We start from the raw sequence: 27453 nt of genomic DNA, 5'->3' as shown, positions 1-27453 counted from the left end.
ACCGCAGGAGAAAGGGTAAGATTTTAGCTCTGAGCTCTGACCTCTTGGCTTTCTCTTTTACATTGTTTCTGTGTTTCTTATTTAATAAGACAGTTGGTTACATCTACACTTGAAATGAAAGAAAATATTATATTCCATAAAATAAGTGTATGAAACTGTAAAAGAGCACATAAGAGTAATTGATGTGGACTGGGGAGGTGGCTCAGTCAGCTGAGTGTGTTCTTGGCATGCAGATAGACCTGGAGTCGATCCCCAGATCCCATGTGAAATGCTGGCCATAGAGATGAATCTGTAATCCCAGAGTTGAGGAAGTGGAGATGGAACAATCCCTTATGTTCACTGGCCAGCCATTCTAGGTGAACTATAGAGCTGGAGGTCAGTGAGAGACTGAGAGATTGTTTCAAAGAAGGCGAACTTCCTGAGGACAACACCCATGTTTACACACTCACACACATGTGCATGTATACACACACATACACACACACACACAAATGTTACCTCATAGAATGACTAAAAAATTTCAAAAATTCAATAGAAGATGTCTTAGTTACTTTTCTATTGCTGTGAAAAAGACACCATGACCAAGGAAGGCAGCGTATAAAAGAAAGTACCTTATTGGGGGCTTGCTTACAGTTTCATAGGGCAAGTCTCTAGCCATCATGGTGGGGAGCATGGTGGCATGCAGGCATGGTGATGGAGCATTAGCTGTTAACTTACATCTTACCCACAAGTTGGAGGGAGCAAGGGAGAGAGAGAGAGAGAAAGAGAAAGAGAGAGACTGGGCCTGGCATGGGCTTTTGAAACCTCAAAGCAGTCAGACATGGTGGAACACACCTTTAATCCCAGCCTACAGGAGGCAGAGGCAGGTGGATCTCTGTGAATTTGAGGCCAGCCTGGTCTACATAATGAGTTCCAGGACAGCCAGAGCTATATAATAGTATCTCACAAAAGAAAAAAGGAAAAAAAGCAATCTCAAAGCCTACCCCCAGTGACACACCTCCTTCAACAAGGCCACACCTCCTAATCTTCCCAAACAATTCCATCAGCTGGGAACCAAGTACTTAAATATGTGAGCCTATGGGGGCCATTCTCATTCAAACCACCACAGAAGAGTTGGAAAAAAAAAATTGGAAATTTGGAAGACAAGAAAATGAAGATAAATTTAGGAATAATCAAATTAATTAGGAAGTCCAGAGAAGAGAAATTAGGAGAAGAAATTATCAAAGAAACAACAGAAGAAAAACTCCAGGGGCGGGCTGGAGAGATGGCTCAGAGGTTAAGAACACCAACTGCTCTTCCAGAGGTCCTGAGTTCAATTCCCAGCATCCGCATGGTGGCTCTCAACCATCTGTAATGAGATCTGGCACCCTCTTCTGTATACATAATAAATAAAAATAAATCTTTAAAACAACAACAACAACAAAAGACTCCAGGGGCTGGAAATGTAGTTGGTAGAATGCTTGTCTAGCATGCACAGTGTTCTGGGTTTGATCTTCAGCATGGAATAAACTGGGTGTGACAGTGGTGCATAATTATAATGTACTAGCCATGTGGAGGTAGATACAAGAAGATTAAAAAATGCAAGATCATCCTCAGCTACACACTGAGCTCCAAACCAGCCTGTATTACATTAGACCCTGCCTCAAAAATAAAAGAAAATTAAAAAAAAAAAGACAAAAAAAAAAACAAACTTCAGAACTTAAGATTTTTAGCATCCAAGAGTTCACTAAAGTGCATGATGACTAAAAACGAAATCCTCAGACAGGTATATTATTTTGAAGTTCCAGCATATCAGATATAAAGAGAAATTTCTATAAAAAGTTCCAGAAAGGAAAATAGGTCACATACAAAAGCATCAAGAAACAGAATGGATTTCGTTTTCTCTGCTGATAACCTAGGACATAAAGGAACGATGTAGGTCTTGCGGGCCACAAGAATATATTATAGAGATTCAGCTGTGAATTAAAGCTATACTTTGACAGGCCAAAGGTCTGTCAAAAGGCAAGCCATTTATTATGAATATTTGGTGTTATACAGTTTTTAATATTTCAGCTATCTTCTATGAAATTCTTGGGTGCCCAAATACTTCCAAACCATTTTGGCAAACAGCTAAGTTCTCAGACACTGTTTCACTAGGTACTAACTCCCCCGCTGAGCCTAGAGACTAACAGGCCACTAGATGTATAGTTTTGTTTATTGTGCAAATCAAGTTCAGATCCTCCACTGCCCCAGAGCAACCTCTTAGATAAAAGGGATCTCCTCTCACCAGGTGCTTCCAGCTGTGATGCAGCTTGACTGGCTATCAGTCCTCCTCCCCTGCCCTGTCAGGAAACTGGTGGCAGAGAAAAACAGAGGCAGTTTTATTTTTAGTGACTTATAGATTTCTTTACCCTATCACCTGTAAGTGTATAGTTTGAGCACATTTATGATAGACTCGTAATGTTTTCACCTAACCACAGTAAGGATATATTCCTAGCACGTAAATTCCTTCTCTGATTTGTTCCAGCGACTATCTATCTCCACCTCCATTCTCTTCCCCTTTTGAGGTTGCAAATGAAGTTGTCAGGAAACTTCTGGTGGGAACCTTGCAATTTTTTAAAATTTAATTTAATTTGGTTTTCCAGACAGGTTTTCTCTGTATAGCTTTGTGCCTTTCCTGGAACTCGCTCTGTAGACCAGGCTGGCCTCGAACTCACAGAGCTCACAGAGATCCACCTGGCTCTGCCTCTTGAGTGCTGGGTTTAAAGGCGTGTGCCACCACTGCCTGGCAATTCTTACATCGTAATGTAAACATGAAGGTGTTGCTGGCTTGGGATAGATATAGACAAGTCCCGAGGGAGGTGAGGAGAATTTTTGAACAGAATGATGGTGGCGGATGAATAAACGAGTTGGACAAAAGAGCTCTGTGTATCTAGATTCATTCCTGAGGCGCTGGTAGCGTCACATCTGGGCATCCTGGGATAGTATAATATTAAGGCTGGTCCTATAATATTATACAAAAGTAGGCAATGTTCTTAAGAAGAATTATGCTAACCCAGAATTCTATACCCATTTAACAACTGGTCAAGTATGAGAATAGAATCAGAATAATGAGAGGAAGACTCCGAGATATCCTAACTTTAATCACAAAGGTTGGAGGAAGAAGAGCAGGAAAGGTGTCGAAAGTCTATAAACTAAGAACCTTGAGGCAGAGAACAAATCAACATTTTAGGAGCTAGAGAGATGTCTCAGTGGTTAAGAGCACTGCTACTCTTTCTGAGGTCCTGGTTTGGTTCCCAGCATCCACATGGTAGCTTACATCCATCTTTAACTCTTGTTCCAGGGGATCCGATGCCCTCTACTAACCTCTGTAGGCACTAGGCAGGCATGTGGGTCAGATACATGTAGACAAAAGTCATATACATAAAATTAGCTTTTCCCTTTTTCCTACTGGATACAGTGATCATAGACTACACAGTAAGTTTGAAGCCAGTTTAGGCTACATGAGATCTTGTCTTAAAAACAAAAAGAAGGGGCTGGAGATAGCTCAGTAAAGTGCTAATCCTGAAGACACAACTCCAATCCTCAGAATCTATGTAAAACATGCATGGTAGCACACACTTGGAACCCCAGTCCCGGGAAGGCACCGACAGCTGATCCCTGGGATTCCCCAGCTAGCCAATCTAACTTACTGAGCAAGTTCCAAACCAGCGAAAGATCCTGCCTCAAAATAATGATGAATGGCACCCGAGGAATGACATCTGAGCTTATCCTCTGACCTTTGACTTCACTCACTCGCCTACACACACACACACACACACACACACACACACACACACACACACACACACAACCTAAGAGGGAAAAAAGAAATGAAAGAATATGAAGAAATTATAACCTTCATAAATTGCCAGTGGGAATGTGGTGGCCACCAAGGAAAACCGTTTGTCAACAAATGGAACATAGAATGATCATACAAGCCAGCAACCATTTCATCTCCAGCTCTACATCCAAAAGAGATGAAAATTTATGGTCATACAAAAAGTTGTGTATGGATGTTCACATCGGTATTACAGCCAAAGCATATACAACTCAAGTGTTAACTAACCAAAGGATAAATAAAATGTGGTGGCATAAGGCTGGCAAGATTGCTCAGTGGATTAAGCACCCCAAGGCTGATGACCTGAGTTGGATCCCTGGAACCTAGATGACAGAAGCAGACTCCTTCAAGTTGTCCTTTGACCTGCATATGTGTGCTAAGGCATGTATGTACACCCAAATCATTCCAGGATAAATAAATGTGCTTAAATAAACCCCACATCTTTTTCATTTATGTCTATGTGCCTGTGTCTGTGTAAGTGTATGCCAAATGCCTGTGGGTGCCTGCAGAGGCCAGAAGAGGGTGTGTTATTCCCTGGAACTGGAGTTATAGAGGGTTGTGAGCCAGCTGACATGGAAGCTGGGAACTGAACTCTGGTCCTCTGGTCCTCTGGAAGAGCAACAAATGGTTAATTGCTGAACCATCTCTCTCCAGCTGCTGTAATAAAGTTTTTTAAATGTGGTATATTCATACACTAGAATAGAATACATGCTACAACATAGATGAACTTTGAAATTATGATACATGACTAGCAGTGGTAGTGAGTGGCACATGTCTTTAATTTCATCACTTGGGAGTCAGAGGCAGGTGGATCTCTGTGAGTTCGAGGCCAGCCTGGTCTACAGAGCGAGATCCAGGACAGCCAGGGCTGTTATACAGAGAAACCTTGTCTCAACTTCCCCTCCCCCAAAAAATATATGATGAGTGGAAAAAATGAGACATAAAAGGCCACATATTCTATGATTTCATTTATATGAAATGTCTAGAATGGGAAAATCCACAGAGATAAAGGTAGATTTATAGTTCCCAGGGCTATGTGAAGGAGTGGATAGTGAGTAACTGTGAAGCTTTCTTTATTTTGGGGGTGATGAGAACATTCTGGAGTTCTATAGTAGAGCTGATTACATCTTGTGAGTATACAAAGAGCCATTGAATTGTAACTTTAAAGATGGTGAAATTTACCCAGGCATGGTGGTACACACCTTTAATCCCAACATGCAGAGGCAGAGGCTGGCGGATCTCTTGTGAGTTCCAGGACAGCCTGGTCTACAGAGTGAGTTCCAGGACAGCCAGGTCTATATAGTGAGTTACAAACAAGACCAAAAATAAAAAGACGGTAAATTTTACAGTACATGAATTTTATCTCAGGGCTAGAGAGATGGCTAAAGCTTGCCATCAGATCTGATGACTTCAACTGGATTTCTGAAACCTACATGATAGAAGGATAGAAGTGACTTCCCCAAGGTGTCCTCTGACCTCCCCCCTTGAGCATGGCACATGGACACTCACATAAATAAGAAAAATTATAAATAAATCAGTGTAAATTGTTAAAGAAATTATACATGATTTAAGAATTTAGAAGGCCGGGCGGTGGTGGTGCACGCCTTTAATCCCAGCACTCGGGAGGCAGAGGCAGGCGGATCTCTGTGAGTTCGAGGCCAGCCTGGTTTCCAAAGCGAGTTCCAGGAAAGGCACAAAGCTACACAGAGAAACCCTGCCTCGAAAAAAAACCAAAAAAAAAAAAAAAAAAAGGAATTTAGAATTCGGGCAGTGGTGGCGCTCGCCTTTAATCCCAGCACTCAGGAGGCAGAGGCAGGCAGATCTCTGTGAGTTCGAGGCCAGCCTGGTCTACAGAGCAAGTTCCAGGACAGGTTCCAAAACTACACAAAGAAACTTGGTCTCAGAAAAAAGAAAAAAAGTAGAAAAGATCGAGGTTGCTGTGGACTAGGAGCAGGTGGTTCAACATTCCGTTTCCGTGGCTCTTGGAGAGTTGGTTTAGTTAGGGCACATGGCTTGTCTGAGTTTGGTTTCCTGTTGCTGTGATAAACATTGTAACCAAGAGCTACTTGGGGGCCAGGGCTTATTTGGCGTCTACATCCTGGTCACAGTTGATCACTGAGGAAGTCCGGGCAGGAGCAGAGGTGGGAACCACAGAGGAAAGTGGTTTCCTGGCTTGGTCTCCGTGGCTTTCTTATACCAGTCAGGATCACCTGCCCACAGTGGCTAGTCTCTTCCATATCAATCAGTCATTCAGAAAATGTCCAGGACATGCCCCACAGGCCAGACTGATAGGGGCATTTTCTCAGTTGAGGCTTCCCCTTCCCAGGTGACCCTAGTTTGCATCCAATTGACAAAAACTAACCAGCATAATGTGGGTCTCTTTCCCCATCAGCTGGAATCGATCCACTTTAATTTCACCTTAGTTTTTTATTTATTCGTTTGAAAGCTGGACATGGTGGTATATATCTGTAATTCTAGCACTCCGGGAGCTTGAGGCTAGGCCAGTCTGGGCAATAGAGAGAGATCTAGTTTCAAAATACAAACTAAAAAAATTGGTTTGAGTTGAGAGGTTCCCAGCTAAAGAACAGCAAGATTCCTCCCTACTGCAGCTGGTCAACTGCCAAAGAAGTTCCATCTCCATGTGTAAGCGATGGACTTTCAGAAATGCTGGCAGGAAGGGACGCTGTGGCGGCAGAGTACAGACCAGAGGCAGACACAAGGGTGGAGTGTCACAGGTGGATGGTGACAGGAGTCCTTCCTGTGAGTGAGCTCAGCATCCATCAGTGAGAATCCCTTTGGCACAGCCTGCCTCTGGGACAGCACTAATTAGTTCAAGTAGGTCATTCCCCTCTGCCAACCATAACTGAGCACGCTCTGTGTGCCCAGCTCTCTTCTCCAGATGGGTGAGCCAAGCACCTCTCTTTGAGTGGCTCGGGTACAGAATGTGTAAACATGTTTAGTCCCTGAGGGATCTGTTCTCTTCTCTTACACTGAGCCGAGATCTGGAGAATACTGTCTCTCGAGGGACAGTCCCAGAGGCTCAACAGAGAGACACTGCATTATGGGTTTTAGCTGGGGAAGGACAAGGAACAAGAAGTAGCAATTATTGGGTGCATGCTCACTGGATCCCCAACACACAAGAGCACACACTGGGCTTAGAGAATTCAGCTCCCTTTCTGAGATGACCTTCAGCCGGTGAGGGGACATGCCCGAGGTACTTAGGGTTAGTAAGTTACAGAACAGGAATTGGAGCCCAGACCCATCTGATTAAACAAAGAAATCTTCACTCAGAGAAGCTTGGCACTTTGCCCAGAGAGTCTCATCTAGAATCTGACTCCAACCCTATACCATTTGTAGCTTCCACCATTGACACATCACTTGTTCACTAATTCATTCATTCCATAAGCTCTACCCCCAAAGACATTTGCTACCTGGAAGGTTGTTAGGAAACAGAGACACAAATTTGAATACTTGAATAAAGCCTAAGACCTGTGTTGCTGCGTGAGATTTTTGTTTGTGTTCTGACAAAACTTGCCTGGAGATCAGAGGGTGGAGCTAGCCACTAGTTAACCATGGAAGCCACACATCTTTTCTTCTGAGACAAGGTTTCTCTGTGTAGTTTTGGTGCCTGTTCAGGATCTCTCTCTGTAGACCAGGCTGGTCTCGAACTCATAGAGATCTGCCTGGCTCTGCCTCCTGAGTGCTGGGATTAAAGATGTGTGCTACCACTGGGCATGCTACCGGGCAGCGGTAGCACACACCTTTAATCCCAGCTCTTGGGAGGCTCAAGCCTTTGATCCCAGCACATGGGAGGCAGAGACAGGAATATAAGGTGGGTAGAGACATGATCTCAGTCCCTATTCAGTCTAAGGATTCATAGAGACAGGATGCTCTATTCTGTCTGAACATTAGTAGAGACTAATTAGGATCACGCTTCAGACCTACCCTCAAGGATTTATAGAGCAGTGTGGACCTGTATAGGCCTGGACGGAGATACAAGCAAGGAGTTGAGTTGATTGCATCATCAAAGGAGGCCCTAGAGTGGTGGCCAGGGGACAAGAGGACCTAACAGGAGAAAATAATAATTCAAGTATTGGCAATAGAGGCGAATTCTCTACCCCATCCCCTTCCTGGAAGTGTGTGAGGTACAGGGGGCTGAGTAGCCACGGGCAGAGACATCTGAAGGGGAAGTGGTTTTGAGGCATGGCTTCTCAGCCACACAGGAAGCAGAGCAGGAAGTGGAGGGTAGGTAGGCTTCCCGAACTGAGACACGGGGCAATTTAGTAATTACAGAACTGCAATAGAAAGGGTGACCAGGAAGAGGGTAAAGGGTGCCTCGGAGGGACTGAGTTTGAGAATGAAATGGAGATAATGGAGTAGCCAACAAAGACGGGGTTGGGGTATTTGAGGGGCGCAACACTGCAGTCCTGACTGGAGCTGCACATTTTATGCTCCAGTTTCTTGCTTTTTTTTTGGAGCTGAGGATCGAACCCAGGGCTTAGCTTAGGCTTGTCCCACTAGCTCTTTTAACTTAATTTAACCTGTTTCTCTTCATCGTCGTTTTTTGCCTCGTGGCTTTTTAACCTTTCTTTCACTCTGTATGTCCTACTTCCCTGCTTCCTCCGTGTCTGTCTGGCCCCGGCTGTCTTTCTGGCGTCTCTTTTTCTTTCTGAGCCTAAACTCCTCCTCCTACTTACTCTCCCTTCCTGGAAGTCCCACCTACACCTCTTCCCTGGCTATTGGCTGTTCAGTCACGCAGCAAGTTCTAGGTCAGCCGGGGACACTTGAGACCTTGTCTCACAACTGCTGGCAACAACAAAATCCAAACCAAACCAAACACCTTGAGCTTCTAGCTATTTTTTTTTTCTTTTCCTTTTAGTTGTATACCAGTCTTTCTTGTGTGTGTGTGTGTGTGTGTGTGTGTGTGTGTGTGTGTGTGTGTGTGTGTAGCAGCTCAGGGATCTTCCTCAGGCGTTATCCTGTTTGTTTGTTTGTCTCCAAGTTGGCTGGCAGTGAGCTCCAGTGATGTGTCTGACTTTGCCTTCTCAGTGTTGGGATTACAAGTGTGACCACCATGCCTGGCTGCCTACTGCTGCTGCATCTTTTAACTTGGATTGAACTCAGGTCATGCTTAGAGAGCAAATACTTCAACTGACTGACATATCTCCTCAGCCCACATTTATTTCGTGAATACTTTCTCCTCCAATTTTCTGCACCCCCCCATTGTTGTTATTTAAGCTAATACCTGACTTGGTTTTTATTTTATTTTTTTGTTTTTTTCCAGACAGGGTTTCTTTGTGTAGCTTTGCGCCTTTCCTGGAACTCACTTGGTAGACCAGGCTGGCCTCGAACTCACAGAGATCCGCCTGCCTCTGCCTCCCGAGTGCTGGGATTAAAGGCGTGTGCCACCACCGCCTGGCTCTTATTTTATTTTTTAAAAGTTTATTTTTGGAGACAATGTCTCTTAAAGCATGGGGGCTGGCCTTGAATTCTTTGGTAGCTGAGGCTGGCCTTGAACTCTTCCTCCTCCTCCACCACTCAGGATCTGTTTTTGTTTTTTTTTTTTTTCGGAGCTGAGGACCGAATCTAGGGTCTTGTGCTTGCTAGGCAAGGGCTCTACCACTGAGCTAAATCCCCAAACCCTGGTTTTGTTTCTTAAGACAATTTAAAGCATTTATTTATTTATTTATTTATTTATTTATTTATTTATTTATTTATTTATATGGGGTGTACCCATGGCACTCATGTGGAGGTCAGAGGACAACTTCAAAGGGTCAGTTATCTTCTTCCACCATATTGGCCTTGGAGATGGAACTCAGGTTGTCAGTGTAGAAAGTGCCTTTACCCACTGAGCATCTTCCTCATAAGAAGAGGTTAGGTGCTGTAGAGATGGCTTAGTGGTTAAGGACACTTGTTATTCTTGAGAGGACCCAGGTTCGATTCCTAGTGCAGCTTACACGATCTGTAACTTCAATTCTGGGGGTACGGTGCGGTCTTCTGGCCTCCGAAGGCACAAATACATACATGCAGGCAGTACATGGAGGCAAAACACTTAGACACATAAAATATTAATAAACCTAAAAACAGAAGATACAAAGGGAAGGCCTTGTGATCACACAGGAAGACAGACATCTACAACCGAAGGGGAAAAATCTCAGAAGAAACCCCCGCTACCCTATCTTATTAGTATTTCAGTCTCCAGACCTGAGAGAAAATGCATCTCCATTAAGCTACACATTCTGCGATACTCAATGGCGGCCCTAGCAAACTAGAACACTGCGGTGTAATGCCTAATGCCTTTAAACTAGTAGATCGCCGCCGCCCCATTCAGTTGACTAGACACCCTACAGTCCTGTCTTGGGTTTCTCGGTGTGATTTTGGAGCCTGTCCTGGATCTCGCTCTGTAGCCCAGGCTGGCCTCGAACTCACAGAGATTCTCCTGCCTCTGCCTCCCGAGTGCTGGGATTAAAGGCGTGCACCACCACGCCCGGACTAGGGTCCGGTCTTAAATAAAGCCCTGACTGGCTGGAAACCTTAAGCACTCGGCGCCTGCGGGGGTACACGTTGCCTTGGAGTGTGGACTGCTGCGGAGGCTCCGTGGCCATGTTGACCTGTCGTGGGACCAAGAAGAGGACCTGTGGTTGCAGCACAGGTAAGGAAGGGGACTGGAGGGGTGTGTGTGTGTGTGTGTGTGTGTGTGTGTGTGTGTGTGTGTGTGTGTGTGTGAGGGCGGCTGTGCCTGAGGTCTCCGGGGGGACTGGAGGGGTGTGTGTGTGTGTGTGTGTGTGTGTGTGTGTGTGTGTGTGTGAGGGCGGCTGTGCCTGAGGTCTCCGGGGTGGGGTAGGGGGTGAGGGAGAAGCGGTCATCTGGGGTGGGCGAGGCGAGTCTCAGGACGAAGAGGAGGAGGAGGAGGACTGCGCCCGCGGGGACCGCAAGGGCTAGAAGCCCGCTCTTTTCGAGGGGCCGATTCGAGGACCGATCGCCGCCGGAGGACAGGATCCGCCGAGAGGCGAGCGCCCGCCGACTTCTCTGGGCTCGGCCCTCAGGGCGCGCGCCCGCCGCCCCCCGCCCCACCCCGGCCGACTCGCCGGACCCCGCGCGCTGCGGGGCCGCGCACGCGCCCCCTTCGCCGCCGGCCGGGACTCCGGGTGCGCGCGCCCGGCGCCGCCCCCTCTCCCCCCGCCCGGCGGGCGCGCGCCGCCTCCCGCTCCCGCTCCAGCTGGCGGCGGCGGCGGGGATTGTTTTTGTTGTCGCCGAGGCCGGAAGAGCCGTGAGAGAAGCCGGGTCCCTGTCCCCGGGCCGGGTGCCGCCGCCGCCGCCCCCTGCCCAGCGCCCGCGTCTTCGCGGCGCCGCTTCCGCGCCAATATTCCCGAGAGCAAGCGTTACGCGGCGGCGGCGGCGGTGGCAGTGGCAGCGGGGCCCGGAGCGGGAGGCGCCGGGGACCGGAGCGAGGCAGCCCCTGTCGCCGCCATGGAGGCGCTGGGACCCGGTGAGGAGCGCGCTCAGGCCGGGGCCGGACCCGGGGCTCGGGGGGAGTTAGGGGAGGGCGGACGGACCCGGCGGAAGGGACTGTCGCGGCCCCGCCGCCGCTCGCGCGGCCCCGGATGCGGGTTGCCAGGCGCCGGGAAGGAAGGGTCCCCCGTCCCTGGGGGGCGGGAACCGTGCCCGGGCTGAAGACTTGGGGTCTAAGCGGCGGAGGCTCTGGAGGTGAACCGAGTCTCCCGAGCCAGGGCAGACCTCAGGAGAGCCCTGTCCACGGTCGCCGCGGGGCTAGCCCGGGCCTCGACAGGGACCGTGGGTCTGGTGCAAGCGGAGACCTGGCCCAAACCTGGAAGGCCTCCCACCTTTACCAAGGTTGCTTGCTCTTGGTGTGGGGCCGAATCCCCTTTTTTCTTTGCACTGACAGCTGCTTCCTCAGATGAGGGAGACCCACTCACCCCCAAGCCCCTGAAAGCCATTCTTTTTTCGAGGTCCTGAAGTTTGGTATCTGTCAGTTTGTCGGACCCAGAGTGCTGTGGACTAGACCTTGAATGACAGGAGAATCGTCAGCCGGGACTCCCCAACACAGAGATCAATGTCCTGCGTTCTCTCAATTGGGTTATGAGTGCTTGCGAGGAGCAAATGAGAAAGTATTTTTGAAGCTATGGGATTCGTTTCGGATATGGGTGGCCCCTGGTTATCTCCCTTTCTCCCCAACCCAAGGAAGCATTCCAAACTCTCATGAATGGTATGGGTGGCCCCTGGCTATCTCCCTTTCTGCTCCAACCCAAGGAAGCATTCCAAACTCTCATGAATGGTATGGGTGGCCCCTGGCTAGCTCCCTTTCTGCCCCAACCCAAGGAAGCATTCCAGACTCTCTTGAATGCTCTGCAATTGGAGCCTAGTGCTTCTGTCTCAAGCCCCAACAGGTTGCTAATGACTTGGCTAAGTAGGACAAGATTTAGGGGCAGTGATGGAATTAATTTTCATATTCAAACCTTGTCTATCTATATAGTGGACTTAGTTGTATGCTTTTTAAGTACATCGAAGATTAGGTTTATTATTTGAATTTGGAAACTCGGCAAGTTTGTTTACTTGAACATATTCACATAACCGAGTAATTAAATCCTATCTTCATTTGCTGCTTAAAGTTAAACAATTAAAGGTCCACACATTCAAATTTCATAGGCCTTTGAAAAATGAATTGGCTTAGCAGGCTATGGTGGCATATGCTTATAATCCTGACAGTTGGGAGGTGGAGGCAGGAAGATCAGGAGTTTAAGGTCAGCCTGGGCTACTTGAGACCCTGACTATAAACAAACAGATTTGAGCCTGCTGTGCTGTTGCATACTTATCTCAGCTTCCGGGAGGCTGGGGAAAGGAAGAGAAAGAGATGGAAGCAGCTTGGGCTACACTGGTTAGTTATATATTGGATAAACCTCAACATAGTATGCTAAGTTACTTCAGACCTGGTTCCCTAGGTAAAAGCATGCTTGTGGCTTTAGGACTATGTCAGAGTTCCATTCAAATCTAATATAGTAATTTCATACTTGTATAACTCCCTGCCTCTGCCATCACTTCCCCACCACTTAATTCTATTGAACTTCAGTTTTCTTTTCTATAAAACCAGGCTGCTATGTGCTGTAAGACTGAAGTGAGAATGAAACGCTGCATTTGTGAGACGTCTTCTTGTCAAGAGTAGTACAGATGTTCAACAAATGTTTCTTCTCTTCCCTCCCATGAGTAACTTGTAATTGAAGCAACTGTTGCAATTATTAGCTGTAACTATGTGTACAAACTGAGTTGCATGAAAAGAATCAGCATGGGGATGAAAGGAACTGCCCAGGAAACCAGCTGCCCACCCTCTTCGGTTTGATTTCTATTAGATTTTGCAGGTCAGAAGACTTAGCCGTTTTCTTAGAATTGCTTAATTTGTAGAGAATGAATATTCATTAACCCTATTTAAAAGACACCAATGATTAAGCTGAAATTTTACATAGGTCTTCTCTGTTGAGTAACTTTTCCTGTCTGCTATATAGCAGACTTGGTCTTGGTATCTGACTACCTTGGAAACCTAGTTAATAACAAATAGTAATTGCTTGTTGAACATGGAATGGGAACAAAGGGAGTCTTTGGGTCTTGTGAGGGTGTTGCTTCCAGGCTGTTTTAGAACTGGAGAAGCACTTTTTTACTTCCATGAGACCATGCCTAGATCTAGTGTGTTGGTTCTTTTTTTGGCTTCTTGAGACAGAGTTTCTCTGTATAAAAACTCTGGGTGTCCTGGAAATCACTCTGTAGGCCAGGCTGGCGGTGAACTCAGATTCCCCTTCCCCTGCCTCTGCCTTCGGAGTGTTGGGATTAAAGGTGTGTGTCGCTACCGCCGCCGCCGCCACCCGCTGTGTGTTGGAGCAGAAGCTCCAACAATCCCTGGGAAAAAAAATCAATCCCTGGAGGCCTCTTAGTCCTGCTTACCTCTGCCACTGCCCAGGTTCATCTTCTGTCTGTAACTTAGAAAATTAGATGACCTTTATCATTCATTTTGGTTCCAGTGATTATAACCTTAATTTTTGCATGGTTCTTTTTTATTTTGTAGTTGCTTGTTTATTTGTTTTTGCAGTGGTTGGGATGGAGCCCAGGGCTCCATGAATGACGGGCAACTGCCCTTCCATTTGAATTGCAGTTCCCCAGCCCTTTGTAGTGCTTTTATCATTTGTAAAATACTTATATGGGCTGGGGAAATGACTCAGTGGTTAAGAGTACTGGGTGCTGTTCCAGAGGGCCCGGATTCGATTCCCAGCAACCATATAGTGCTGGGAAACTGTAACTCCAGTCTCAGGGGATACAACACACTCTTCTGGCCTCTGTGGGCAGTGCATATATGTGGTACACAGACATACATGCAGGAGAAACACCCACACAAAAAATAAATACTCACATCAAAATAAATAATTTTTTAAAAAGCAAATACTTTAATTATGAGTTCATTTGAGCAAGACCAGGTGGTTTATAATTGTAATCCCAGCACTTGGAAGGCTGAAGCAGGGGGATTACTGTGAGTCCAAAGTCTAGGCTACTGAGTAAGACCCTATCAAAACAAAAACAAACAAACAAAAAAACCCTCAAAACCCAACCAACCAACCGAACAGAGCCTATTAGCTCATTTGGTCCTTTGGGAAGTAGACAAGGCAGACATCTATCCTCCTTTTACAGATGGAAAATCAAGGTTCAAAGAGCACAAATGACTTCCAGACTCAGAGTTCTGTGGGGGAAATGAGGACCAGAGTGGGATGTCTCATTCCTGCTCTGACAACCTCTTTCTTTAAGGGTGATCTCAACCGTTTTGGGTTAAATCATGAATGCTTTGTTTTTAGAAAAGTCCTTTTTTTGACTGTCAAAAAGTTGTAGGGATGTCACGAATATAAAACCAGAACATCTGTGGGCATATTAAATAACTATAACCTTTATGCAGCTATCATTATAATAGCTAACACTTATTGGATATATAACTGTTATAAGGCGCTATGGTAAGCCTTTTATAGACGTCATCTCCTGGAGTCCTCACTACAGCGTTACGAGATAGATGGGATTGCCACCTATCCCTGTTTTAGTAGAAGAGGAAGCTGAGATCTAGAGAAGCCAAGAGGCAGGCCCAATGCCATACAGTTAGGAAGTGGTTAAGACCAGAACCAAACCAGAACTCAGGTATTTTGGTTCCTGAGGCTTAGCCACCATGCTTTATTGTTATACTAAATAAATCTTGCCCAACTCAAAGAAACTGACTTTTGGAATGAAATATTTAGAATATAATTTCTTTCTTCTTTTTTTTGTTTTGTTTTGTTTTGTTTTTTCGAGACAGGGTTTCTCTGTAGCTTTGCACCTTTCCTAGAACTCGCTTTGTAGACCAGGCTGGCCTTGAACTCACAGAGATCCACCTGCCTCTGCCTCCTGAGTGCTGGGATTAAAGGCGTGAGCCACCACCACCTGGCTAGAATATAATCTCTAAATAGATCTAAGTTTATTAAAAGAAGTGGTCACTCACTTAACCTTTCTTTTGTCAAAAAAAAAAAAAAAGTGACACAGGGCTGATGGCTCAGTGGTGAAGAGCACTGACTACTCTTCCGGAGGACTGGGTTCAATCCCTAGCACCCACATGGGAACTAACAATTATCTCTAACTCTAGTTCCAAGGGGACCCTGTGCCCCATGCTGCTGGCAAGACACCCATACATATAAAACAAAAATAAATCTCAAAGAACAGGAGGTTTTTGGACAGGGGCAAGCATGGCACTACCTGTGAGATACTCCATCCCCGGCGAACGTCTGTGTATCTTGGAGGAAGGCAGCCTCAGTAGCGGCGCCTACACCCTGCACGGCTACATCTTTTCCTTGCTGACTGAGGAAGACCAGGGAGAAGAGCTTCCTGTGATGTCTATGATGAGAGAAACAGTCCCAGTTACTTCCAGATGTGGGCGCTGTTGTCACCTAAATAGTCTCTAGCATCAACTCACATTTTGCCATACATAGTACACATCTTGTATGTGGGGGTCCACACCACTAAAAAATGCTTTTTGAGGAACTATCCCCAAGGAAGATGTCCGAGCAAATGAAAAAGACAAGGCTGAAATTTCTGCCCGGGTGACATATTGGCCAAAGTTATCTCCCTCGGTGATGCACAGTCCAATTATCTACTGACTACTGCTGCTGGAAATGAGTTAGGGGTAGTGGTAGCCCACAGTGAATCAGGTATCCAGATGGTTCCCATCAGCTGGTGTGAGATGCAATGCCCTAAGACCCACACTAAAGAATTCCGGAAAGTGGCCAGAGTGAAGCCCTCATGAGTTCTTACAAACCCCAACCACACTTTACCCCAATGACAGAGTCAACTCTTTCCAAGAATATGAGTATGAAAGAACATCAAGATGCCATGGTCTTTATTAAGGTGCCTGCAGTCAGCTCACAACCACCTCTTGAAAATTCTGCCAGAAATACATTCATGTTGTAATGAGCACCCAAGGCCCATGCAGCCGAGACAGGAAGATTGTTAGTTCCCAAATTTGAGAACAGCATGGCCTAGTAAGACTCTTTCAACCAAAAACATAAAAAAGAAATTGGAACTGTAATCCATTTGAAACACTATTTTTTTTTTTTTCTAGACAGGGTTTCTCTGTGTAGCTTTGTGCCTGTCCTGGATCTCGCTCTGTAGACCAGGCTGGCCTGGAACTCACAAAGATCCGCCTGCCTCTGCCTCCCGAGTGCTGGGATTAAAGGCGTGAACCACCACCGCCCGGCCACTATTCTTGAGTAACAGTGACTATTCTCTTGGCTGGTGAATCTTTTTTTTTTTTTTTTTAATTTATTTATTATGTACATAGAAGAGGGCACCAGATCTCATTACACATGGTTGTGAGCCACCATGTGGGTGCTGGGAATTGAACTCAGGACCTCTGGAAGAGCAGTCAGTGCTCTTAACCACTGAGCCATCTCTCCAGCCCTTGGCCAGTGAATCTTATTTTAAAGACATTCAGCAAACAAAACCATGTTATATTGGAAATAGCTTATGCCTGTATAAATGTGTATATATGTATTTTGCTATGACTGGGGAAAAACATGCTTTTCATTTGTTTAAAAACAAAAACAAAAACAAAAAACAGGAGACATAAAATATTTTACTCGCCGGGCGGTGGTGGCGCATGCCTTTACTCCCAGCACTTGGGAGGCAGAGGCAGGCGGATCTCTGTGAGTTCGAGGCCAACCTGGTCTACAAAGCGAGTTCCAGGAAAGGCTCAAAGCTACACAGAGAAACCCTGTCTCAAAAAACCAAAAAAAAAAAAAATTTACTCTAATTTTTGGTGCTAAGGATCAGGCCAGGGGCTCATCCTGTACTACCTGTAGGAGCATCTTGTACCAATGAGCTATACTTCCAATTTTCTATTGAATCTCTTTTATTTCAGTCCCTCTACCTTTAAGTTCTTTAGAGAAGTATAGATAATCAAAACCCTGTGAAATCTGGGGGAGAAATGGGAGGCCTTGATCCAGTCATTATTAAAAATCAGATTCATAGGCAACTCATTTGATCAAAGTTTCTGCTTCCAAATTTCTCTTATAAGAACAGATTCTTTCTAATTATGTTATGATGATTAAGTGTATTTTTTTTACAAAGCTGATTTGTCTATATGATTTAATTGGGTTGATTAGTAATTGCCTTATCATACCCAGAATAGATCTCTGTGCATCACAATAGTACTTTTCATATGTGCTTTTTAAATATATTATGTGCTTTTGCTTTATTGAAAAATAATTGTCACATTTTGTATATTAGGGTTGATGTTTCTGTTTTGTTTTTACCTGGAACTAATGATACTCTTCCATGTTTATTGAATTCATACAACTTGCTGGGTGATAAGTTAGGTGTGGAAACCATGAACTAGAATTCTAGTTCTTCTGAAAATTTATGCGTCTCCTATAAAAGACAGGATAGTTTAGCAACTTAAACTCTTTTTTTTTTTTTTTTTTTTTTTTTTTTTTGGTTTTTCGAGATGGTTTCACTGTGTAGTTTTGGTGCCTGTCCTGGATCTCCCTCTGTAGACCAGGCTGACCTTGAACTCACAGAGATCCGTCATCTGGCTCTGCCTCTCGAGAGTGCTGGGATTAAAGGCATGCATCACCACCGCCCAGCAACAACTTACTCCTTTTTAAAATTATGGTGTGTGTGCACACATGCATGAATCAGTTCACTCTTTTCACCATGTGGTCATAGGTCAAACTCAAGTTTGGCAGCTAAGTGCCTTCACTTGCTGAGCCATCTTGCTGGTCCACAAGTGATTTCTTATATTTGAGCTAAGTCCTACCCTGCACACAGGGTCTTGTGTATACAGGGGATGGATCTTTCTCATAAAGTTGCATCTCAGCTACATTTGAAGTTTGAAATCAGGAGGAAAATGAACAATTAATTGAGTAATGGGAAGATATTTTCAGAACTTTAACTATTATATTATTGTATGGTGATTTGTCAATACAAATTTCATGAAGATACTTGCTGTGGTGTCCTTAAGTGATGTTGGAACAGAGCAGACAAGTATTTCAAAGTTTTCCTTTTTTTAGTGAATTGTCTCTGTTTTCAGTGAAATGTCACTTCAGTAAGAGAACTTGTAACTTTCCGTTGTAACCACAACCTACTTTGCTCAGTGCCTATTCATAATAGAAAAGATGCTTATTTTTTAGGCCAGTGTCCACTTGATATTCTCATTAGAGGGAGTTGGTCAGATAAGTATCTGCAGCCTGTGTCTACACAGTCCTTTGCTGATGGAGGTTAATAGAGGTTCTGTTCTGAGGGGGAATAGGAGTCAAAAGGGAGAGGGAGGGGAAGGGAGACAGAGAGCTGCTGTGTGTACAAATGAGTTGAGTAAACGAGTTATTTTGTTTATTCATTACATAACTTTCTGGAGAACTAAATATGAGAATGTATTTGGTAGGGCTGGGGAGATGGCTCAGTGGGCAGTGCAAGCATGAGGCCCTGAGTCCCAGCATCCATGGAAAAAGCAGAAGTTGAAGGGGCAGTGCTCCAACAGGCAGGACTTAGGAACGCCTGTTGCCTATCCAGTCTAGCTGAACCATTGAGCTTTAGGTTCAGAGAGACCTTGTCTCAAAGTAAGGTTGAGGGAGCTGGAGAGAGGGTTCTGTGGTTAAGAGAACTTGTTGCTGTTATAGAGGACCCCGCTTGGTTTCCAGCACTTACATGGTGGTTCACAACACAATCATCTCTAACTCTAGTTCCAGGGGGTTAGGATGTCCTTTTCTGACGTCCATGGACACCAGGCAAGCATGTGGTATACATACATACATACATGCAGGCAAAATACTCATACACATAAAAAATAAAATAAATATATCTTTAAAAAGTAAGGTGGAGATTGATTGATGAGAATAACTGATGTTGACCTCTGGCCTCCATGCATGCACACATGGGCATATACCTAAGTTCCAGAATTAAAGGCATGCACTATATCACGCTCCTGGGTTTATTTGTTATTATTATTGTTATTATTATTATTTTATTAATTTTATCTATATTGAGTGTCTTGCCTCCATGTATGTCTGTGTACCATGTGCATGCCTAGTGCCCACAGAGGCCAGAAGAGGGAATCAGATCACCTTTAACTAGAGTTACAGATATGGTTGTGAGCTGCCATGTGAATTCCAGGAATTAAATCCAAGTTCTCTAGAAGAGCAGTCAGTGCTCTTAATGGCTAAGTTGTTTCTCCAGCCCCTAATTATTAATGCATTCAGTGTGTGTGTGTGTGTGTGTGTGTGTGTGTGTGTTTGTGTGTGTAGCACATCATGCAAGCAGAGTCAGTTCCTTCCTTTGACCATGTGGGTCCTGGATATCAAAACAAGGTTGTCCAGCTTGGCAGCAGAGTTTTTATTTACTGAGCCACCTCACTGGTACCTATTGTTTTTTGAGAGAGGGTTCTGCCTTTGAGCTCTTAATTTTCTTACCTTATCATCTTCAGTACAAGGATTATGGGTGTGTGTGACCATGCCTGGCTATATGTTATTTTTATTTTTTATTTTTTTAAAGATTTATTTATTTATTATATATACAGCATGTATGACTGCAGGCCAGAAGAGGGCACCAGATCTCATTACAGATGGTTGTGAACCACCATGTGGTTGCTGGGAATTGAACTCAGGATCTCTGGAAGAGCAGTCAGTGCTCTTAACCTCTGAGCCATCTCTCCAGCCCTGCTATATGTTATTTTTTTTTTTAATTTTTTTTTAAGGAGACATTCCCGTGTAGCTTTTTTTAAAGATTTATTTATTTATTTATTTATTTATTTATTTATTTATTTATTTATTATGTATACAATATTCTGCCTGCATATATCCCTGCAGGCCAGAAGAGGGTACCAGATCTCATTACAGATGGTTGTGAGCCACCATGTGGGTGCTGGGAATTGAACTCAGGACCTTTGGAAGAGCAGCCAGGGCTCTTAACCTGAGCCATCTCTCCAGCCCCGCTATATGTTATTTTTAAATGTATATAATTTTGTAAGCCTCTGTATGAGATGAATTAATCATAACTGCCTGTCTAACTTTGATCCTTATATTAAAAATAATAGCAACATGGCTAACTACTTAGAAATCTAGAGAAATTTAGTATACTCAGTACCTCAATTTAAAAAGAATTATGTGTGTGAGTGTTTTCCCTGCAGGTTTGTACCACATGTGTGCCTGGTGCCCACGAAGGCCCGAAGAGGGCATTGGATCTTCTAGAACTGGAGTTATACACTGTTGTGAGCTGTCATGTAGATGCTGGAAACTGAACTCGAGTCCTCTGGACAAACAACCAATACTCTTAACCTCTGAGCCATCTCTCTAGCCCCAGAGATTCCAGATTTTTATATCAGAATATGTTCACTGATGAATCAGATCTTCATAATTGTAACTGTCATTATGATGGAGAAAATATTCTCCTTATTACCTAATAACATAGTGTATGTCTTCAATCTCTTTAGGACCTCCAGCCAGCCTCTTCCAGCCACCTCGTCGTCCTGGCCTTGGAACTGTTGGGAAGCCAATTCGACTGTTAGCCAATCATTTTCAGGTTCAGATTCCTAAAATAGATGTGTATCACTATGATGTGGATATTAAACCAGAAAAACGGCCTCGTAGAGTCAACAGGTAAGGATTAGAAAGAGTAGATGTCTGTATATCTGTAGATATGTGTATCTAACTCACATAATTTACTATGTATCATAGTGTCTCTCAGCAGGTAGGCATTATTGTACCCTCTTAATAAGTATATGATGGGATCCTCTTGGTTGTTTTGGCAACCAACTCTGCCGGATATATCATTATCTATCAATAAATACATATTCTGTGAAAAAGTGACTATGTCACTGGTCATCAACAATCAAAGTACCAGAAGTTTGTAACAATAGATGAAGATGTTAGTATATGGGAAGTAGAACTATCTGGAGATTCAGATTTTATCACTTTGTAATGAAAGTGTACTGATGTAAGAATTCTCTTAGAGTATCAAAAAGAAAGCCCCTGCTTATTTCTGGCATTATCCGAGTGGGGTTCTGATAAGGTGCTAATGTGTTGTGGTCAGTTACCGATATGAAGACACCCTGTAGCAAAAGCACATATATACTCACTTCACTCATGTCTCTGCTTGCACATGCTCATCCCCCAGTGCCTCTTAGACTAAGATTCTTGCTCTGCTGCCAAGTGAGCTATTTGGTGATACTTAGGGGGTGTTTTGGTTTTGGTTTATCTTTTTTTATTTTAAACTGCAATAATTTGGCTTTCTGGTACAGTTCAGTGTTGTGTAAGCTCATGATTATTCAGCTGAAATATAACTGAGATCACTCATAATAAACATGCTAATAATAGCTACTTTTAATCTGTTCAACAAGCACTGCATTCTGTATTGACTTGTTTATTTTATTTTAGTTATTTATTTTGAGATAGGGTTTCTTTATAGCCCAGCCTGCCTTTGAATTCCTGATCCTTTTGTCTGTACCTCCCAAGTACTGGAATTGCAGGCACGTACCCCATACTCAGTATTTGTTTGTTCTTCTGAGACACAGGGTCTTGATATGTCGCCCAGACTAGCATTGGTTTACCGTGTACTTGAGCCAGGCGGAGGTAGCGCACGCCTTTAATCCCAGCATTCGGGAGGCAGAGCAAGGTGGATCTCTGTGAGTTCGAGGCCAGCCTGGTCTACAGAGTGAGATCCAGGAAGGCACCAAAACTACACAGAGAAACCCTGTCTCGAAAAACCAAAAATCGAAATCAAACCAAACCGAACCAACCAACCAAACAAACAAAAACAGTGTACTTGAATTCAGATCTTCCAGCCTTAGCCTTCTAAGTGAAGACATGTGTTTTCAAGTGTGTGTATGTGTTTGTGTGTGTTTATCCATGAGAACCAGGAAAGGGTGTCAGATTTTCCTTGAAGCTGGAGGTATAGGCAGTTGTGAGCTGCCCAACATGGGTGCTGGGAACCAAACTTAACTATTTTTAACTGCTTTCAGCCCTAGGATCTGCTAGACATGCTAAGGTCAGGATATTTATTAGATGTACAGAGTATGTGAAATTGGATTCAGGGAAGAGGTTCAGGGGAGAGGTGTGCTGGAGGTAGGCATTTGAGAGTCATGAGCATTGTTGGTGTTGTTGGTAAAGCTGTGATACTGAATGAGATCCATGTAAGAAGTAAACTTAAGACCCTAAACAGCCCTGGGGACTGGGGTTGTAGGTGCAGGCCACCATACCTGGCTCAGCACAAACTTGCCTTTCAGCTCAGATTACAGCCTTTCAGGAACTCAGCAGAATGGTGAACAAGAAGGGGAAGAGGAAAGGCATGCTTTGTCTAGGCCTTTCCAAAGTTCTTTGGCCACATATAAATGAATACACAGGAAAGGTGAAATTGTAGGCATCAGAGGGGTGGGTGCTGTTCAGAAACAAACACCTACAAGTATTACCATCCTACAAGTCAGAGAAGTCTCTGCTGTTTGCCAGAATGCTCTTGATGTTGCTGTATGCAAACAAATGAAGGGCAAGATTCTTGCCAAGAGAATGAGCATACTGAACATATTAAGTTCTCTTAAAAGCTGAGCTAGCTTCCTGAAAATCATGAAAGAGTATGATTACAAAAAAGAAGGAAGTCAAAGAGAAAGTACATGTGTTCAACTGACAGGCCACTACCTCCACACAGAGTTGCACACTGTGAGAACAGATGCACAGGAGCAAGCTGCTGGAGTCTACCCCTGTGAGTTCATAATCAAATAGGTGTAGAAGGAGAGGGAAAAGACCCTCTAAACTGTTGGGGAGGCAATGTTTGTGTATTTGAGAAGTTTATATTCTAATGGTCAAAACTTGATAAAATCAGCAAATAAAACATATCATTTATTAGATGGTGATAAGTACAATAAAAATAAAGCAGGGATGGGGGCCAAAACTGTAGCTCAGTAGTAGAATGCCTGCTACTATCCATAAAGCCCTGGATTTGGTCCCTAGCACCATGTAAACCCGGCCTGTCATCCCCACACTTAATATTAGGAGTTCAAGGCTACATAAGACCCTGTCTCCAAAAGAAAAAAGACCAGCTGAGAAGTTATCCCTTTCTAATATGGAAAGAATATATAGCTCTTAAACCAGATTTTTTTTTCCTAGACAAGATTTCTCTGTATAGTTTTGGTGCCTATCCTGGATCTCACTCTGTAGACCAGGCTGGCCTCGAACTCACAGAGATCCACCTTGCTCTGCCTCCCGAATGCTGGGATTAAAGGTGTGCGCCACTGCTGCCCGTCTCTGATTTTATGCCATCATGTAATGGTTAAACAACCATGCAAAGCTTAGATGTCTGAAATAGGCAGATTATTCTTATAAAGCTACAGTTACTTAATTTATTTTGTATGTGTATGGTTTTCTTCTACCATGTGGGTTCTGGGATTGGTAGCAAGCACCTTTATCTGCTGAGCCATCTCATTGGTCTATTTTTTTTCCGGGACTGGGTCTCATGTAGTCCAAGCTGGTCTCAAACACAGTGTTTAGCCAAGGATGACTTTGAACTCCTGAATCTCCTGCCTCCACCTCCCCAGTGTTGGGATTACAGGTATATTTTATGTGCTCACTTATTACTTAAGGTTTTTTTTTCATACTTGAGTCAGCTTTGTGACTTCAACTTTTCCTCATGGTCCCACACAGAGTATATTTGAAGGCATGGTGACACTTTGCTTTCTGTTGATCACGTCTCAAAGCTAACTGCTACTGTCTCCATTACTGTTAAGGGAGGTAGTAGACACTATGGTGCGACACTTCAAGATGCAGATATTTGGGGATCGGCAGCCTGGCTATGATGGCAAAAGAAACATGTACACAGCACATCCACTGCCAATTGGACGGGACAGGGTAAGTGGGCAGGAGAAACTCTGCGTTACTTGGTAGTAACTACAAGCGGCCGACTGCTTTCCTTTCTGGTCACTCTAGTTCTTTATTCCTTTAGTCACTAATTGTGGGGCCATGTGCACGCCACAGTGCATGTGAGTTGGTTCTCTCCTTCCCCGGTGTGGTTTTCAAGAGATTGAATTCCAGCTGTCAGATTTGTTGGCAAGCACCTCTTCTCAGCCTTTTGCCAGCTTCCTCCTCCTGCAGCTGCTGTTCCTCTTCTTGCTATGGGGCTTGAACTCGGGGCTGCACACCTGCTACACTCACAGCCTCCTTCTCTTCAGTTCTTAGAGCTGTTTTTCATTGTGATGATAGATCTTTCCACAATTACTGCAGACTCTTCGCTAGCTGATCATGAACGGTGAGAGGAACACCAGGGCCACACTGATTTTGTCATCCTTACAGCTAGTCCACATTTCCACATTAACCATGTGCTTGAACAAAGTGCTGTCTAGCTTCAGTTATGAAAATAATGCCACAGCACTTTCTTCGGTTTGTTTTTTTTTAAGTGCATTACTGTTTGGCCTGCATGTATGTCTGTGTGAGGGTGTCAGATCCCCTGGAACTGGAGTTACAGACAGTTGTGAACTGCTGTGTGGGTACTGGGAATTGAACCTGGGTCTTCTGAGAGAGCAGCCAGTGCTCTTAACTGCTGAGCCATCTCTTCAGCCCCACACAGTACTTTCTTAAATATTTACTTTAATAGTAAAAAACAGTACCAGGTATGGTGGTACACATCTTTAATCCCAGCACTCAGGAGACAAAGGCAGGTGTATCTCTGTCAGTTCCAAGCCAATGTGGTCTACCTAGCAAGTTCCAGGCCAGCCAGAGTTACATAGTGAGACCCTTTGTTAAAAACAAACAAACCAAAAACAAAGAGTTAAAAAAGAAGGGTTTTTTGTTTTGTTTTGTTTGTTTGTTTTGTTTTGTTTTTCGAGATAGGGTTTCTCTATGTAACAGTCCTGCTGTCCTGGAACTCGCTTTGTAGACCAGGCTGGCCTCGAACTCACAGAGATCCACCTGCCTCTGCCTCCCGAGTGTTGGGATTAAAGGCGTGCACCACCACCACCTGACTAAAAAGAAGTATTTTTAAAAATTATGTTTTGCCAGGTGGTGGTAGCAGCGCACACCTTTAATCTCAGCACTCAGGCAGGCAGATCTCTGTGAGTTTGAGGCCAACCTGGTTTATAAAATGAGTTCTAGGACAGCCAGGGCTGTCACACAGAGAAACTCTGTCTCTAAAAACCCAAATATATATGTTTTTATGACATTTATGTGCATGACTAAAATATTTATCTAATTATTTTTTCATCAATAAAAAATTGAGAGTCAGATATCAGAGTAAGAACCTGAAAGATCAGAGAAGCAGGGAGCAGCCACCAGTCACCTTCTACCTCTTCCCTTCCTCCAAAAGGGCCGAGAGAGGATCTTACTACTTACACCTTACTACTTCCTGTCTCCTATCTGTCTGCAGTCCTCTAAACCTCTATGGTTAATTTTGGTTGGCTAGTGGCTAGTTCCTCCCTCTGACTCCAAGCAAGCTTTATTTGTCAGAACACAATTAAAATATCACACAACACATGACTTGTGCACATGGACATGTGATGCCCACGAAGGTTGTTTTTATTTATTTATTTATTTTTTTGGTTTTTCGAGACAAGGGTTTCTCTGTGTAGTTTTGCACCTTTCCTGGAACTCCCTCTATAGTCCAGGCTGGCCTCGAACTCACAGAGATCCGCCTGCCTCTGCCTCCTGAGTGCTGGGACTAAAGGCGTGCGCCGCTGCCGCCGCCGCCGCCACCACCACCGGGCACGACTCCATTTTTAAGAGCATTCACATTGTTGTGCATCTGCACTACTGTCTATTCTAGAATCTTTCTGTTATCTAGAATAGAAACTCTCTATCCACTAAGCAATAGTTCCATGTACCTCACTGCCACTTGCTCTGGTAACCACTATTTATTCTACCTTTTATTTCTATGAATTTGACTATTCTGAGTACCTCATTTAAGCAGAATCATCAATGTTTGTCCTTCCATATCAAGTTTATTTATCTATTTGTGCATATGTGTGCATGTATGTATGGTGAGTCCATGTCTGCTGTGGTGAGCATGTGTGTGTGGTGAGTCCATGTCTGCTGTGGTGAGCATGTGTGTGTGGTGAGCATGTGTGTGTGCTGAGTCCGTGTCTGCTGTGGTGAGCATGTGTGTGTGGTGAGCATGTGTGTGTGCTGAGTCCGTGTCTGCTGTGGTGAGCATGTGTGTGTGGTGAGCATGTGTGTGTGGTGAGTGCGTGCCTGCTTTGGTGTGCATGTTGAGGTTAGACAACTTGTGGGAGTTGTTCTCTACTTCCGCCATATGGGGCCCCAGAGTCAAACTCAGGTCATCAGGCTTGGCGCTAACAGCACTTACCTACAATTGTATCCCTCTGACCCCTTATTTTTAATTATTGTATAATATTTTCTATTAAATTATTCCTTTACTTATAGACAATTACATTGTTTCCAATGGTCTACAATTACAAAAAGTGTTAAGATAAACATCCATTATGCATATACTATATTGAATATTCCTAGGGTCTTTCCCACAACCTTATAAACCTGATTGTATGTATGTATTTTTCTCTAGGTTGACATGGAGGTGACCCTTCCAGGTGAGGGTAAAGACCAAACTTTCAAAGTGTCTGTGCAGTGGGTGTCAGTTGTGAGCCTTCAGTTGCTTTTGGAGGCTTTAGCTGGGCACCTGAATGAAGTCCCGGACGACTCAGTACAAGCACTTGATGTTATTACAAGGCATCTCCCCTCTATGAGGTTAGCACCTTACTTTGAATCCCTTCCCACAAATGTCAGGATTTTTCACAGATTGAATTTAGCCATGCAAAGGTTCTAACATAGTCACAGTTCAAACTTGATTTCAGTTCACAAACTGACCTCAAAATGTTTTGCATGAAGTATCCAAACCCCTGTCTCTTCAGGTACACTCCTGTGGGCCGTTCTTTTTTCTCACCTCCTGAAGGTTATTACCACCCTCTGGGAGGTGGCAGAGAGGTCTGGTTCGGCTTTCACCAGTCTGTGAGACCTGCCATGTGGAATATGATGCTCAATATTGATGGTGGGTTGGAACTCTGTCTGTTAACTCTGGTTTCCGTTTGATAGGTTTGGACC

The 27453-nt window shown here is 44.3% G+C and overlaps 1 protein-coding gene and 1 pseudogene across 1 annotated transcript in view; both read left to right on the top strand.

Annotated features, from left to right (window-relative positions):
• Positions 1-11074: 11074 nt before the first annotated feature.
• Positions 11075-27453, top strand: part of LOC102922378 (protein argonaute-4) — a 39884-nt gene continuing 23505 nt past the window's right edge. Inside the window, exons 1-5 of the mRNA XM_042271874.2 lie at positions 11075-11348; positions 20853-21018; positions 24135-24255; positions 26918-27099; positions 27264-27400. Of these exons, the coding sequence (XP_042127808.2) occupies positions 11330-11348; positions 20853-21018; positions 24135-24255; positions 26918-27099; positions 27264-27400 (625 nt within the window). The 5' untranslated portion in view covers positions 11075-11329. The remainder of the gene's footprint in view (positions 11349-20852; positions 21019-24134; positions 24256-26917; positions 27100-27263; positions 27401-27453) is intronic.
• LOC102922697 (exosome complex component CSL4 pseudogene) lies at positions 15517-16264 on the top strand (annotated as a pseudogene).

This window comes from Peromyscus maniculatus, chromosome 2 (genome assembly GCF_049852395.1).
Source record: "Peromyscus maniculatus bairdii isolate BWxNUB_F1_BW_parent chromosome 2, HU_Pman_BW_mat_3.1, whole genome shotgun sequence".
Taxonomy (NCBI): Eukaryota; Metazoa; Chordata; class Mammalia; order Rodentia; family Cricetidae; genus Peromyscus; species Peromyscus maniculatus.
This window is presented reverse-complemented; position numbering and strand designations above follow the sequence as displayed.